The sequence below is a fragment of the Marmota marmota genome, unplaced genomic scaffold (genome assembly GCF_001458135.2).
Source record: "Marmota marmota marmota unplaced genomic scaffold, marMar, whole genome shotgun sequence".
Taxonomy (NCBI): Eukaryota; Metazoa; Chordata; class Mammalia; order Rodentia; family Sciuridae; genus Marmota; species Marmota marmota.
The window spans coordinates 34,999,735-35,016,219 of NW_026000093.1; the positions used below are offsets into that span (position 1 = coordinate 34,999,735).

Below are 16,485 nucleotides of genomic sequence, written 5' to 3' on the forward strand. Positions count from 1 at the left end.
ATGCCCTCTAAAACTTAAATCTAACTGAAATTTTTTTTTTGAAGAATCTATACTTGTAAAGGAATGGAGGGGAGTAGTTACATTTTATATTGCAAAAATTTCTAAAAATTCTCTCTCAATAATTTCTACTTTTTCTAAATTCCTGTCTCTCTTATAACTTCCCACCTTTCCTCTGGCTCTCCCTGATCTTTTCTTGTCCATTTGAATTTCTCAAGATTTACTTTAGCAATAATAATAGTAGTATAAATAAAAATGAGAATCAATGATTCACGTTAGGCACTAGGTATAGGAACCTTTATTTCTACCATTGTATTTAATCTTAATGACATTTGTATGAGATATTATTATTACTCCTTTTAAATGGAGTAGATTGTTAAAATTAAGGGAGATGAAGTGACAGAATTTCCTAAGATAATTTTATGAACACGTGTTTGAGAAGGGATTAAATTTATGAGGAATATCTAGGCCTTGATAATCAAACAATTTAGTATTATCTGTCTATTAAAGATAAATCATGATTATGTATGTTATTGTTATTAGAATGAATTTTTAAAAGATTCAGAATACATTTGAAGGACTAATCAAGAATATTTCAGGGAAATTGAATTTTTGAACTGATGGATTTTTTTTTTCTGAGATATATCTAGAGATATAAACAAATACACAAAATCATGAAGATTACAGAATTAGGAAAAAATTAAGCTATTTTGCTTATGTTTCCTTCTTAATGTTCTTGTTGACTTGCATTTTTACCTCTAATATTTCTTTTTTTAAAAATTATTTCCAAGCAAGGTCTAGATTAATATGGAATTAATATTATATGGAATATAGAAAAGAAAATGAGAACATATGGAAAAGAAGGAAAATAACAAAGACAATAAGTAAAAATAACTGTTGGTTGAAATCAGAGATGAAATTGACTAGTATAATCTTAGGGTCTTAAAATTTCTTTCTTACATTTCATTTGATCAGAACTGCTTGTCAAAGGCAAAAACAAAACAAAACACCAATAACAACCAAAAAAAAAAAAAAAGAAAGAAACAATCACACATTTTATATAGCCCTATCTGCTTTAACATCTAGGAAAAATGCAGGAAGACTTTAATAGTAATTTTTATAAAGAGGTTCTTTGAGTTTTAAATGTGAGAGTGGGAAAATAATGATTCTGGGATACCCTGCTGAATTAAGGCATTAGGCATTATCAAAGGGGTGTGTTTGGGATGGCGAGGTTTCATCCTGAGGTATGTCAATGCAGGTGGAGGTAGCTGGCGAGTGTGGAAGAAATACAAAAAGCACAATGATGAGATTCAACAAATTTGAGTCAACAGAGTTCAGAGTTTGTAGCACTGGGTTCAGCGAAAAAACATTCAATTGAAAAGTTACACTGGAATAAGGTTACCTTGCAGATTCGATTCAATAGGGACTGTTGCAAGAAAATTTGTTACTTTTGTAATACAATGAATATTTCTAATTCTAGTTATTCATGTTATCTACATGAACTTGGTTGGAAAAAGGGTTAGCATTCTACTGGTCCAGCTCAGTTATTGGAGAGTCACAACCCTTTTGTATACAATCCATTGCCAGTTATGACACTAGAAACATATCTTTAAAGACCTCTAAAGAAAATACATCAAGTCAAAAGATACTTCCATTAGGATTCTAAACCCTAACCTTGGTCATTAGCTTTACTTGTTGGGAAGCAGCAAAAAGTAAGTAAAACATTTACTACTCTCCAATAGAATATGGTTAAATAAAGCTGGGGTGAGTTTATTGAATCTGTGATGAATAGAAGGGAGATTTATTTGTGTAGCCATGAGCAGCAATATAAATATTCCTGTTGCTGCAGCTACAAGAAGGGTTTGTCCCAATATAGATGCGGTGGGCAGAAAAGGGCTCTGAATTGTGGAGGCCGTATACTGAATTCTCTCCTCTAACCTGGTCTCGGGCTCTGCTGTATCTGCCTTGGGTATTGCACATTCCTTCTTTATTCCTCCCACTCTGTGTAGCTCACACAGTCCCCCTAATTCCACTGGACTGGTATGTAGTTTTCCTCACCTGGATTTCACCCTTGGAAATGCTGCACCAACACTGTGTCAGAACCATGAGCAAGAAGATTCCGCAGGACTTAGCCTATCAGAGAGTATCTTGAAGGTTCTGCCTTATGACACCCCAAGGAAAAGAGTGATCCTTTACCTCTCAATTAGCCTCTGCCTTTACCTCAAGATCAGCTGCCTTTGATCCGTCAAGATGCCCTTGTCTTCTCTTCCAGCAGCTATTTTGTCTCACATGATAGCCATTGACAATGTGCCTCCTCCCCCACTTCGCAAGTTACCAAGTGAGTGGGGGCTAATTGGAGGGGTCTCATTTATTTGTCATTTTTTTTCCAGTGGTTTTAGGAATTGGTAGGAACATTGAGAACCTGACCAATGGCCTTGTGGGATAGAAAGAACATAAGTGTATAAATTCTGCTTTGCCTAGTTGAAGGTATTTCAATTCAATGTTTTTCTTTATAAAATGAGGATCTTTTTGAGCACTTAGAACTTCAGATTCATTGAAATATTAAAAGGGGTAGAGAAAACAAAGGCTCAGGGACATGGCCCAGTAGGTATCAGTTTGTGGCAAATCTAGTCCCATCACAGAGTTGATCTTACTGCCCCTCAAGGGATAATTATTTTTTAATTTTCACTAGGAGAATGCTTGTTTTAAATTTAAAAGGGGGAAAAAAAAGACAATTCCCATTATTCAGAATGTGAAATTTTTTCCCATTTCACTTAACTTTAATTTTCTAGTCTTTGACTTACAGTGTCATAAGAATTCTAGAAATAGAATTCATTATCGTGAAGTGTGTATAATCAACAGTGTTTATTCTATGTAGTTCATCTAAACTCTGAATGTTTTCTCCAGATGGAAACAGTTGTTACAACCATCCAGTTCATAGCTCTATTCTTTGAACGTCAGCATATTTACTAGTAACATGTAATAGGTCTAGACTTAACTAAATTTAAAAATAAATTTTAGATAACAAAGGTAATACTCATGATCCTTTCCAATTTCACTAAAGCATTAACTCTAGTATTTTATTATTCACTGGGTAGATCTATGGTATTGATTTGAAGTGAGAGTTAACTTCCAGATAACTTTTTTAAAATTAATACTCATAAAGGAAAATAAGAGGTAATCTCATGAAATAGAAGTGAGACTAATTGAGAGTAAGAGATCCAGGAAGGGAGGAGAGAAAGGAATGGGGGAGATTTTGAGGAGTGAAAGCTACCAAATTATATTATGCACAGATACAACCATGTCCCAATGAATTCTAGTAATATTAATAATTATGTAATGTACCAATAACAATTAATTAATATTAATAACCAATACTCATAATCTTAGGGAAGAAATATCACAGACATGATTGATCTCCTTTGAAGGGATATTTTGCTTTAATAGTGTTAGACCCAGTTCTTAAAATTAGTTGCTACATTTATTAATTTATACATTAATATTATTATTGTAAAAAGTTGCTGCATGTGATTGAAGTATTCTATTTCTCTTCTAGTAGAAGCAAAATTAAAGGCAATTTTTCCAAAACCCACAGCTTCTGTCAGGTTTTGTTGTGAGAAAGAAAAAAAAAAGTCACCCTAAGATGCTTTTTTTCCTTTCTATTCTCCTTTCTTTCTTTTTTTTTTTTTTTTCAGCAGCCCAGGAAGCTCAGTAGCTGAGAGTTAAAAGATCAAATTAATTTAGAATCAATGGGATGAGATATGTGCTACCCTCTGTAGTGTCTCCCAAGGACACTTAACTTCTGTGAAGTGATTAAAAGATGAAAAATCAGCAGCAATTTAGATCTCAGAACTGAATAGAGCATAATGGAAAGCAGGAGAGCCTTAGTGGTTCCTACTTGATGTTCTATGCCTGTGACTTCTCTTTGGAGACGTGTCCTGCTTGCTTAACGGCTGTGTCTTTGTGCTAACTCTAGCAAGTGCACAGTTTCCCCTTGTGGACTCTGATATCCCTGCTCAAACAGTGGTCTATGGAAGACTGTGTGTGGCGCACACTTTCAATCTGTAGAATGACTGTACCTGAATTATAGAGCAGATAATAGTGGGAATGATTCAAGGTGCAGTAGGTTAAATAGGAATGTTTGTTTATATATCTAAAACCACAAAAACAAAACCCAGCCATTCTGCATATCCTTTTTTACTTTGAATTCGGCCAGTTCAGTTAGACATACCCACATTCTCTATAAATATTTGGAGGTGAATAACATTATTAGGTGCTTTCTACTGGCAGCATGTAAGACTTTTGCATGCTTTGTTTATTTATTTCTCACAAGAACCTCATGGAGTCTGTGGTAGGCAGGAGAATGGCCCCCAGTGAATTGTGTCCATGTGCTACTCTGCATAGGCTCTGTTCCATAGCAAGCGGGAGGTCATCCACATATGGAACTGAGGTGGCTAAATCTGATCATCTTGAGATGGGGAGAGAACCTAGTGCTCACTGTAATCATGAGGTCATTATTGATAAAAGAGGGAGGAAGGAAGGGAATCAGAGTCAGAAGGATGAGGCTATTGCTGGCTCTGAAGACCGAGTGAGATGTGAGCCAAGGAAGCACCAAGGAATCCAGGCAGCTAGAAGCTGTAAAAGGCAAGGAGATGAGTTCTCCCATAGAACCTTCTGAAGGCACTCAGTCCTGCTGACCACTCAGAATGAGCCAGTGACCCATTTCAGACTTTCCACCTCCAGAAGGATAAGAAAATATATTCTTTCTTTCTTTCTTTCTTTCTTTCTTTCTTTCTTTCTTTCTTTCTTTCTTTCTTTCCTTCCTTCCTTCCTTCCTTCCTTCCTTCCTTCCTTCCTTCCTTCCTTCCTTCATTCCTTCTCTCTTTCTTTCTTTCTTTCTTTCTCTTCTCCTCCTCTTCCTCCTTCTCCTCCTCCTCCTCCTCCTCCTCCTCCTCCTCCTTTTTATTTCTGTACTGGGAATTGAACTTAGGATGCTCTACCCCTGAGCTATATCCCCAGCCCTTTTTATATTTTATTTTGAGACAGGGTCTCTCTAAATTGCCTGTGCTAGCCTCAAACTCTCCATCCTGCTGCCTCAGTCTCCTAGATTCCTAGGATTACAGGTGCATACTACCATTCTTGGCATATTCATATTCTTTTAAAGCCACTAGGTTTGTGGTAATTTGTAACAGGAAAAACCAAAGGCTGATAAAGGTCCATTTTACATTTCAGAGTAATGAGGCTTCGGTGTCTGTAAGGACCCACTGCCCTGAAATCCCTTGCCCTTTTAATCAGTTAAATGATGCGTAGACATTAATTGCACTTTGCCATTTTATCTCCTGACATGCTCTTGATTTAAAGGAGGAAACACATCACACATCTTCAAACATGACTCCGTTGTTCTCATTGAATTTTCAGACTCAGGCATTTCAAATAGTTAAGCTTCTTAAGGCAGTTTAGTGCTTGCAGCCCCCCTGACACCCCACTACCCTGATCTTTGCAACTTTCAAGTCTTCTCCTTCTACAGTCTCTTTGACTTCTGCCTCAGGATTTTTCACATCTTGCTAACCCTGGGGAAGGGACCCATGTTCTCAAATGCTAGAGTCATGCCAGTTTTTATTCTGGGTGAGAATAATTTTTAAAACTTTACAGTTAACAAAGCATATAATGGTTTTATTTTCTGGGTGAAGTAATATCTGATCAAAGTATACACATGATCCACTATTATAAATATTATAAGTTGATTTCCTAAAGAGACAAAAAGAAGAAAAAAAACATGTTTCTTTTTGAAAGAAAGAAACGTGTTTTTCTTCTTTTTGTCTAATTATAAAAAATTGTTAGTGGGAGGCTGGAAGCTGTCCTGCACCATTTGGCTTATAATTAGGAGTATGGTCCAGTAAGCTTCCTTTGCTTGGAGTAATATGCTGCACCTCTATTTACTTCATACTTATCAGGCTTATCCTACTGAGAAAGGGACAGTTTTAAAATATGGTTTACATTTGGCTAGTGGTTGATCCTGGAAGAACTTCTGTGCTTTTCCAGTAACAAAAGTGTTTTAAGTTCACAAAGCACTTATAAATATATTTTATTCCAACATATGAGAATTTAGAAGAGAAAAAAAGTGTTCAAGACCAGAGACACTTCAAGGAATCTAGACACACTGCTCTTAAGTGAATGTTTTTTTCTTTGCTCTTTTCCATTTTATGGTGCATATTTATGGAAAGCTTAAAAATACTGTGTCATCATTCCTCAGTCTTCAAGGGCATTTCCTGTAATTTGAGAGTTTTTTAGTTCTTTAGTAGATAAAGATTAAAGGAGTTTCTAAATATGTGTTTATTTGGAAAAGTGAATGTTGCATCCATTTTTAAAGTTTTAAACCATTCACAGCCTTAGAATGCAGGTAAAAAAGTAAGGCTTGTCAGTAGAGAAGAAAAATAGAGCAACAGACTGTAATGTATAAAGAAACAAGGTTAAACAAGAATGGAAATCTCCAGAAGGAATACACAGCGAGAAAGATGGTTGAATATTTGTGTATGTTTCTGTACTTAAATAATCAATAATAGTAAATATATAAAGGCCCATCAGATAAATTATGGAAGAAAGCATTAGAAGATTATTTCTCAACTTTATATTTCATGTAACAGTCACATTTTATTTTTAATACCAAGGAGAAAAAATGGTTGTTCCACTGGCAAAACCTAAACAAAACCCAAATCTCCAAACGTTTCTTGTTTTTTTTTAACCACTGTTATAACTATCTCAGTGTACCTATATTCTTGTCAGAAATCTTGTGTGGCTTTTATAAATTATGGGAATTAAAACTTGAGCTCAGTTATGCCTGAGGGTTCAGGATGGAAGCAGGAAATGAAGTAAATTGCAATGCAAATCAGATCTGTCCACTAGGTGGCAGGCTAAGTCTCCCCCAGTCTCAAGATACTGCTCTGTCTTCAGTCTCAGAAATTAGAACTCAATTATTGTCATTGCTACTGCATTATCAATCCTTCAACCATCTAGATAGGTCTTCCATCCCCTTTACTGAACAGTTCTATGTTTTTCCTTCCAACATACATTGTGAACAGATTATTTGTCTAATAGGATGATTAAAAAATATCATATTAATGCTTCACTCAAAAGCTGTTAGGGTCCTACTCTCCTCTGAAACTTAGATTACAATTCATTTTCCACAATCTGCACTTAACTTTTTCATAATTTGGTTAAAAGCTATCACTCGTATCCTAGATCTTGCACTTCTATCCACATAACTGTCCACTATAGCTAAACTATTTTGGTTATCTTTCCTTAATCTGTCAATATCGACCAGGGATGTGGGGGGAAATTACTAGGTTTAATTAAACATTGAGATCGTCACTCTTTGTACACATGCTCAGAAATGTGGGATAGAATTTCAACCTTTCAGCAGAGCAGTGTTTGGGATTTTTTCTCCTGTGGCGGTCTCCAAGGCTGCCTAGACAGTAGCCTGCACAGCCCTTTTTGATCTCCTAGGTGGTAGCTCAAGTTCAAGGTAGTGAGAGGTACATAGGTACAGATGGTGAGCTACTCAAGCTTAAAAGCCTCATAAGCTAATATCTCTTATAACAATTCTTTAAGAATTTTTCTGTTTTCAGATTTTCCTTTAAGGAACTTCTCAGTTATAGAGTCAAGGTACTCAGGGAAGCCCATTTTGGTGGCTCCCTCTCAGGTCTTTGTAGGTCAACCATAGTTCCTCCTAGCCCAGATGCAATCACCAATCAGAGATCATTATTATCATACAGAGTGTTGCCCAGCAATACAGTTAACCCTACATTAATCTAGTCTCTAGGAAAAAGAGTGGAGACTTATGCTGAAGGGAAAATTGCTCCTTGAATTCTACCTTAAAATCGTTACCATACTCTCTTGACTTAGGTCCCATTTCCTATCTTTATGGTTCTTTTCTATCTTCCTCTCTTTGTTCCCATTATTTCTAGTTCTTGAAAGTTGTCAACCATTTTGTTTCCATAGAGACTTTCCTGGTCTCTCCAGGATGAAGTAAATGTCTTTTGTGTCTTTGAACTCTTCTTTGTCTGTACCCCTTCCCATTGTACTTAATACTTTCAATCTATAGCAGATATCTTCTCACCCCTGAGAAAGGAAGGATGTTTTATCATTTTTTCCGTAACAGGGATAAACCTGGAGGATGTTTGTGCTAAGTGAAATAAGCTGGGTGCAGGAGAACAAAATACTGTATAATTCACTTACATGTAGGGTCTAAAAATATCAGATTCATAAAGCAGAGGCTAGGCAAGGGATAGGGGATGAAGAGAGGGGAGGTGTCGATCAAAGGAGTCTTGTTAGACTCCATTTAAGCAGGAGGAATAAGGTTTTGAGATCCGTTACACAGCATGGTTGACCACAGTTGGTAATAATGTATTGCATATGTAAAAATTGTTAACAGATTTTAAATATTCTTACGAGAAATGATAGGTAGGGTGAAGTAGGAGATATGTTAATTAGCTTGAGTTAAGTTTTCCAATATATCAAAAATGCTACAATGTACCACCAAATACATACAATTAATATTTTTCAAGTAAGAATAAAAACAACAAATTATTTTTAAAATCATAAAGATATACAAAAATAAAATTATACACATGTGTACGTATAGACACATGTGACTATGCATGGCAAGTGTCTTCTCTGGCCACTGTCTTCTCAGTTGTTCATCCAAGAAGTGGAGTTTGCTCCAGAAGCAGCAACAGCAATTGAATCCCTTTGCAGTTTTTTCACTCTTCCAGGAAATAGTCTCATTGTATGTATTTACTTCAACAGCCAGCGCTAGCTGCGGAGGCCCTGCATGCGCAGGTTGGATCCCAGCTTCATGGATCTTCATTGTTCCAAATGTATGAAGTTTTAGTCAATCTCTTCCCTATGGGTCATCCAAGAAAATCGTGTTAGTAGTTCCTTCCTGGGTGATACTTGGTCTTCCCTTTGAGTCTCTTCAGTCCTTGACTATCTGTTTAACAGAGTGTTGTATCAGTTTTCTCCATTAAAACAACTCTTGTGGTTTGTCTCTTGTCTACTTGATTCTGGCTTCTACAATGGGAATTTATTTCTATTAAAGTCAATCAAGTATCCTATGCATAACTGTTTTGCATTGGTAAGCAAGTAGCATAAGAGAACCACAAAGCCAAAGTATGTGTACATTTTAAATTTTAATAAATATTGACAAATTTTCTTCCACAAGGGTTATATTAATTTCTAGTATCATCAACGGTATATTTAAGTATCTATTTCACAATATTTTCACTCATGTTGTATAAATTTTTTTTCCAATCAGCTGAAAATAGTTTTATTGATATTTCAATTTGCATTTCTTTTTTTTAATATTTATTTTTTAGTTGTAGTTGGACACGATATCTTTAATTAGTTTATTTAATTAGGTTTTTTTTTTTTTTTTTACTGTGGTGTTGAAGATCAAATCCAGGACCTCGCCTATGCTAGATGAGCACTCTACCACTGAGCCACAAGCCCAGCCTTAATTTGCATTTCTTTATGACTGTTATTTAGAGTTTTTTTTTTCACATATTGGTGATCATCTATATTTATGTGAACTGTTTACATCCCTTACCCATTTATTAGAATTTACTTTCCTCTTTATTTAAAAGAACTCTTTATGTACAAAAGAAATAAGCCTTTTCCCATGTATTTTTAAAATTTTTAATTTTTTTTCTTATTAGTTATACATGACAGCAGAGTGCATTTCAATTCATTGTACAGAAATGAAGCACAACTTCTCATTTCTCTGGCTGTACAGGATGCAGAGTCACACCATTCATGCAATCATACATGTCTGTTTCATTCCACCATCTTTCCTACCCCCACACTTTCTCCCCTCCCGTCCTCTCCCCTCCCTTCCCTCTGCCCAATCGAGAGTTCCTCCATTCTTCCCTAGACCCACCCCAAATGATGGATCAGCATCCGCATATCAGAGAAAATATTTGGCCTTTGGATTTTTTTGGGTTGGCTTATTTCACTTAGGATGATATTCTCCTAAGTGAAATAAGCCAACCCCCCAAAATTATGATATTATTACCTGCAATGCCATATTTCATTCTTCTCTAAGGCTGAATAATATTCCATTGTGTATATATAACACATTTTCCTTATCCATTCATCTGTTGATGGGCATCTAGGTTGGTTCCATAGTTTAGATATTGTGAATTGAGCTGCTATAAACATTCATCTGGCTGCATCACTGTAGTATGCTGATTTTAAGTCCTTTGGATATAAACCAAGGAATGGGATAGGTGGGTCAAATGGTGGTTCTATTCCAAGTTTTCTAAGGAATCTTCATACTGCTTTCCAGAGTTTCATAATTTTCAGTCTTACCAGCATGTGTGAGTGTACGTTTGCCCCAAACCTTGCCAATACTTATTGTTGCTTGTATTCTTAACAATTGCCATTCTGACTAGAGTGAGATGAAATCTTAGTTTTGATTTGCATTTCTCTAATTGCTAGAGATGTTAATTTTTTTATATATTTGTTGATTGATTGTATATCTTCTTTTGAGAAGTGTCTGTTCAGTTCCTTAGCCCATTTATTGACTGGGTTATTTGATTTTTTGGAGTTAAGTTTTTTTAGTTCTTTATACATTCTGGAGATTAATGCTCTTTCTGATGTGCAAATGGTAAATATTTTCTCCCATTCTGTTTGTATTCTTCTATTGTCATTATGATTTTTGCATCATACAAATATTTTAGAACTTGTAGTTTTTAAGTCCTTATTTAGTCATTCTTCATGCCAAGGTTTAAAAATAACTTCCTCATGATTAATATTTATATAGTTTTTTAAAAATATTATACTCATTAAATATTAGATGCATCTAGATTGTTGTAGGACACCAATGGTGTAGACCGTAAAATACAATTTAATATTTTTTCAACTGACCAACCAACTATTCTAACACCCTTTGTAGGCAACCTATATTTTCTGCTAATTTGAAATGCCACTTTTTATTACATGTTGAATGTATGCCTTTTTGCATCTATTTTTGAAATCTATTATTTACTTTTTCCATTTACCATCTATTTATGTATCAATGTTGAATTGTTGTAATTATTGAGGCATTATATTTCAATATCTAGTAAGATTAACCTCAATTGATTACTCCTTTTAAAGAGATTTTGTGTGCCACTTTCTCATGTTTATTTTTCTTTAGGGATATTTTTTTCTTAAAATAAACATCCTGATATTGTACTTGGAAATGTGTTAAATTTAATAATTAATACATGGAAAATTAACAGCTTTATTATTTTGAATCTTCCTATTCAAAAATTGGTATCTTTACAATATTAATCTTTTTACTTACAATTTATGCAACTTTCTTTATATCCTAAATAAAATTTATCCAGAGGTATTTTATCCTTTTCCTTTTCTATTATATATATTATATTTCTTCTTTTTTGAACCATAAAAGTAGTACATGTGAAAGATACTGAATTTTTAAATTTTAAGACCATCAGAATCTTGAAAGTTTTGGAAGTTCAGTATAAACTTATTTTTCTTGATTCATTTGACATTCCATCATCCCCAATATTTTTTTTTGAATTTCTGAAAGATATTCTATTACATAAAAAGAAGCATCCACCAAGCTGATGGATAACTGTAACACTGACACAGAACTGTAATCTAATCTTTAGACACATTCAAATTTGGCTAATTGTTCTGATAATGTTCTTTCCAGTAAAAGAATCCAATTAAAATCTCATGTTTCACTTCTCTGTCTTGTCTCTTGGGTCTCCTTCAGTCTGAAATGGTTCTTCAGTTTTCCTTGACGTTCATGACCCTGATACTGGGAGATTAAAAAAAGTTGTTTTGCAGAATATCTGGCAAGTTGGTTTGTCTGACGTTTCCTCATGTTTAGATTTCAGGTAGACATCTTTGCCAGCAGTATCCCAGGAGTGATCCTGTGTTTTTCTCCTTCCATCTTTTCATGGGGCACATGATTTCATCCTGTTCCACTATTGTTGATATTTACTTTAATGAATTAAGGTGATATATGGAGAATTTCTTTGCTATAAATGTTTGCAGTTAATATGTGTTTCGTAAGCATATAATATCACATTTATCAAGCATATTAAAAAATAAGCACAGGGTTTCTTATTTTATTAAAGTTTTAATTGACTGCCATCACCACATGTGTTGGTGTTCATTGTTCACACTTTGGCCACAGGGAGACTCTTCAAGTCAGTTTGAGCTTTTCCTTGTTTGGCAAAATAAGATTTTCCAGGCTTATTTTGTACTTTGTCTTATCCTTGGAATCAGATAATTTTTTTAAGAATAAAATATGATACATGGCTAATAAATTCCTCATTAATTATTTTAAGTTTCTATATCCTTAGTGATTCATTTTCTACTTCACTTTTGGGTGATAAGGAAGGGAAGTTATTGTTGAGTTTATTCTGTTTCCATTTGTACTTGCATTTTTTTCCTTTGTGAATTATAATGGTATAGAATTTAGAATACAAAATATAAACCTCTATTGCTTGATTCATTAACTTAGAAAATGCATCCTTATAACCTAGTATGAAATGAAAAAAACTGACCCTCTTTACATCTTGACTATTAATCATATTAATGTTTAATCCTTGGACTAATTACATTTATTCTTGAAATGTTCTCATTAAGTTTCCATTATTTAAAAATTTTTAAAAAGTAACGATTGGTTATCTAGTATGTGAGGTTTGTACTTTCTTATCTTTGCTGAAACTTTTAAGTATTTATTTATTATTTCCACTATAATCTATGAATAATTTACTATTTATATTTGGGTGTACAGAATTTATTAGTATAGTTTATTAATATAATTTCCATACTATTTAGTGTTGGTTAGGTTACATGCTTATATGATTTCTTCATTCAGTGATCTAAGCAAATCTGATATTCAAATAGAGTTAGTCAAAGAAGGCTCATGGTCCCATATGTTCTCTGAGTTCTTATATCTACCTCTTAACTTTATGTATATTGGAAAATAAAATTTATGAGTCATCTTTTTCCTCCCTTACTTTACTATTTGCCAGAACTTTGACAAGAGTAGGATGCTTTCTCTTTTTGCTAAATGCAAAATAATTATCTTTGAAGTATAGTAACATACGTAGTAGTTACTAATCTAATAGCATCTAGAACATCTAGTCTCTTTGTAAATTCTGTATCATGATTCATCTTCCCCTTTCCGGGTCATGAAATCATATTTAATTACTCATAAGCAAATCTTTACATGAGAAAAGCGTTCTTGTATTGTAAGTGTTTTTTTTTTTCCCCATTGCCATTATTTCTGTTTGCTTATTCTGGATTAATTTTCTTTCTTTCTTTTTTTTTAAAAATAATAAATCACTTTATTTTAAAAGAAAAGAATATTGAGACTTACACAAATTTAGTAACTTGTTCCATGTAGCACCACTTTAGATTTAAAAGCAAAAAATAGATTCCAAAGCCTGGATCTTTCGTGATGTTTTAAATATTTTCATATATTTGTTTATTTTTTATTCTACTTTGTTACATATGACCACAGAATACATTACAACTCATATTACACATATAGAGCACATCTTTTTATATCTCTAGTTGTATACATAGTATATTCATACCATTTGTGTCTTCATACATGTACTTAGAGTAATGATGTCCATCTCATTCCACCAATTTTTTTATCCCCATGCCTTTCCCTTGTCCTCTCACACCTTTGCTCTATCTAGATTTTGTCTAAAAACATATGAAACACTTCTTGAATTTGCAGGGGCCATGCTAATCTTATATTGTTCCAATTTTAGTGTATGTGCTGCCAAAGTGAGCGCTCTGGATTAATTTTCATAGATAACATCTCCTATCTTCATTTATCACATTCATTCATCTTTTTTTCCTATTTATTCAGGTATGTAACCCTGTGTCAGTGATTATATTTTCTTACATCTTTGCCGTGTGTATTGTTTCTAAAGTGGATTTTATTTCTGTCTTAATTTTATCTTTCTATTCTTTATTGAATATAGTCTTTTAATTTGTAATTTTTTTTCTGTTGTCCTAATCATACTTAATGCCTTGTAATTTTGTTTTAGTGTAATCAAGGCTATAATGTGTCTTGTGTGGGGGGAAGGGGAGCAGCATAGGATTTTTACCTTTCCTCCATAATTGTTCTGATGCACATTATTTGATAAGTTCATCATATTCATATTTTCCTTCAGAGTATGTTACACATGGGTGCAAGGATTATTGAATGATGATTAGTTTTTGAAGATAATTTTGTTTGGAAAAAATAGCAGTGGGCAGTATGGTGGTACTGAAAATTGACTGAATTTTTTTGTATGCTAACTTTTAACACTCTCTCATCAACCCTGTTCTGTACGCATCTCTAAACAATAAGCCTCTAATTAGTGCTCTCATCATGCCCATTTCAAAGGTTTGGGGGCAGTTATTTGGAATCTATTTGTGTCTTTTCAATAACTGAGATCAGTTGCTTCTGTATTGATTGATAGTTAATATTGTCCTCTATCTTATCACAACAACTTGATTCTAGAAAAGCCCGGCTATAAGTGGGATCCTTGATTGGGCGTGCAATCCAGGTATGTCATCAACTCAAGGTTGACCCTTGTTCTGTCAATGTTCTAAGAACTTGCCATTCTAAGTAAGGCAAGCAATCCTGGATCTTTCATGGTATTTTAAAAACAAGGTATGTTCATGAAGCAGCCAGAAGATGCTGTCGAAAAATGGAGAATCATGCCCAATGAGGGCAAAGTTAAATCTTTCCCTCTAAAATCAGAAACAAGACCAGGATGTTCACTGTCACCATATTATTCAATATAGAACTTGACATTTTAACCAGTGCAATTAGCAAGATAACGAAATAAAAATGATATAATTTGAAAAGAAAAAAAAATGTTAAATTATCACTGATTGATGGTAATATGATCATATACTTAGAAGATCCTTCAAAGCTCTGCCAGAAGACTTTTAGAGCTGACATATAAATTCAGCAAAATATCAGGATACAAAACCTACAAATGAAAATTGAAAATGCTTCTATATGCCAATAATGCATTTGCTGACAATAGAAGTCAGGAAAATAATTCTGTTCACAATAGTCCACAAGATAATACCTAGGAATAAATCTAACCAAAGAGTCTGTGATAGACATCCACAGTGAAAAATACAGAATACTGAAAAAAGAAAAAAAGAAATAGAAGAAGGCACATGGAAAGACCTACCATGGTTCATGTGTAGGCAGAATTAATATTAAAATGTCCATATTACATACAGTGATCTACAGATTCAAGGCAATCCCCACCAAAATACCAAAGGCATTCTTCACAGAACTAGGAAGAAAAACCAAAACAAACAAACAAACAAAAAGAACAAAAACCAAACAGTCCTAAAATTCATATGAAAGAACCAAAGACCCAAAAAAGCAAAGCAATTCTGTGCAAAAAGAGCAATGCTGGAGGCATCACAATACGATTTCAAATTATATTACAGAGCTACCCAAACAACATTGTACTGACATAAAAACCGGCATGTAGGTCAGTGAAATAGAAGACACAGAGAAAAACCCACACAGAAACAGTCATCTGAGCCTTGATGAAAGAGCCAAAAACATACATTGGAGAAAAGACAGCCTTTTTTTGACAAATGGTGCTAGGAAAGCTGGATATCTGTATGAAACTAGATCCCTCTCTTACTTGTCACAAAAAATCAACTCAAAATTGATCAAATATCTAGAAATAGTCCATAAACTTTTCAGCTGCTGGAAGAAAACATAGGGGGGTAAACACTCTAACATATAGGCCCAGGCAATGACTTTCTCAACAGTACTTTTAAATCCCAGGAAATAATACAAAGAATTAATAAATGGGATGGCATCAGCTAAAAAGCTTCTGCACAGCAAAGGGAACAGTACCATTAAGAGAGATCTTCAGGGGCTGGGGATGTGGCTCAAGCAGTAGCATGCTTGCCTGGCATGTGCAGGGCGCTGGGTTCGATCCTCAGCACCACATAAAAATAAAATAAAGATGTTGTGTCCACTGAAAACTGAAAAATAAATATTAAAAAATTCTATCTTTAAAAAAAAAAAGAGAGAGAGACCTACAGAATGGGAAAAAAAGTCTTTGCTAGCTGCTCTTCTGAAGGAATTAATATCCAGAGTATATAAAGAACCAAAAATAAAAGAAATCTCAGTGTAATTTTGATTTGCATTTCCATGATGGCTAAAGAAATAGAACATATACATATGCATATATATATATATATATATTGAACATATACATGTATATATCGAACATGGACTTATTGAACATATACATATATACATATTGAACATACATGCACATATATGTATATGTGTATGTCAAAACTACACTGAGATTTCTATTCACTCATGTTAGACTGACACTCATCATCAAGAACACAATTAACAAAATGGTGATGAGGATGTGGTGGGAAAAGAAAATCTTATACACTGTTGAT

At 34.0% G+C, this 16,485-nt stretch overlaps 1 protein-coding gene and 1 pseudogene across 1 annotated transcript in view; one reads left to right on the top strand and one right to left on the bottom strand.

The window, feature by feature from the left end:
- The first annotated feature begins 2,247 nt into the window (after nucleotides 1-2,247).
- Cnbd1 (cyclic nucleotide binding domain containing 1) overlaps nucleotides 2,248-16,485 on the top strand; it is a 327,970-nt gene continuing 313,732 nt past the window's right edge. The window contains exon 1 of the mRNA XM_015485728.2: nucleotides 2,248-2,335. Coding sequence (XP_015341214.1) covers nucleotides 2,248-2,335 — 88 coding nt within the window. The remainder of the gene's footprint in view (nucleotides 2,336-16,485) is intronic.
- On the bottom strand, nucleotides 13,739-13,826 carry LOC125610611 (annotated as a pseudogene).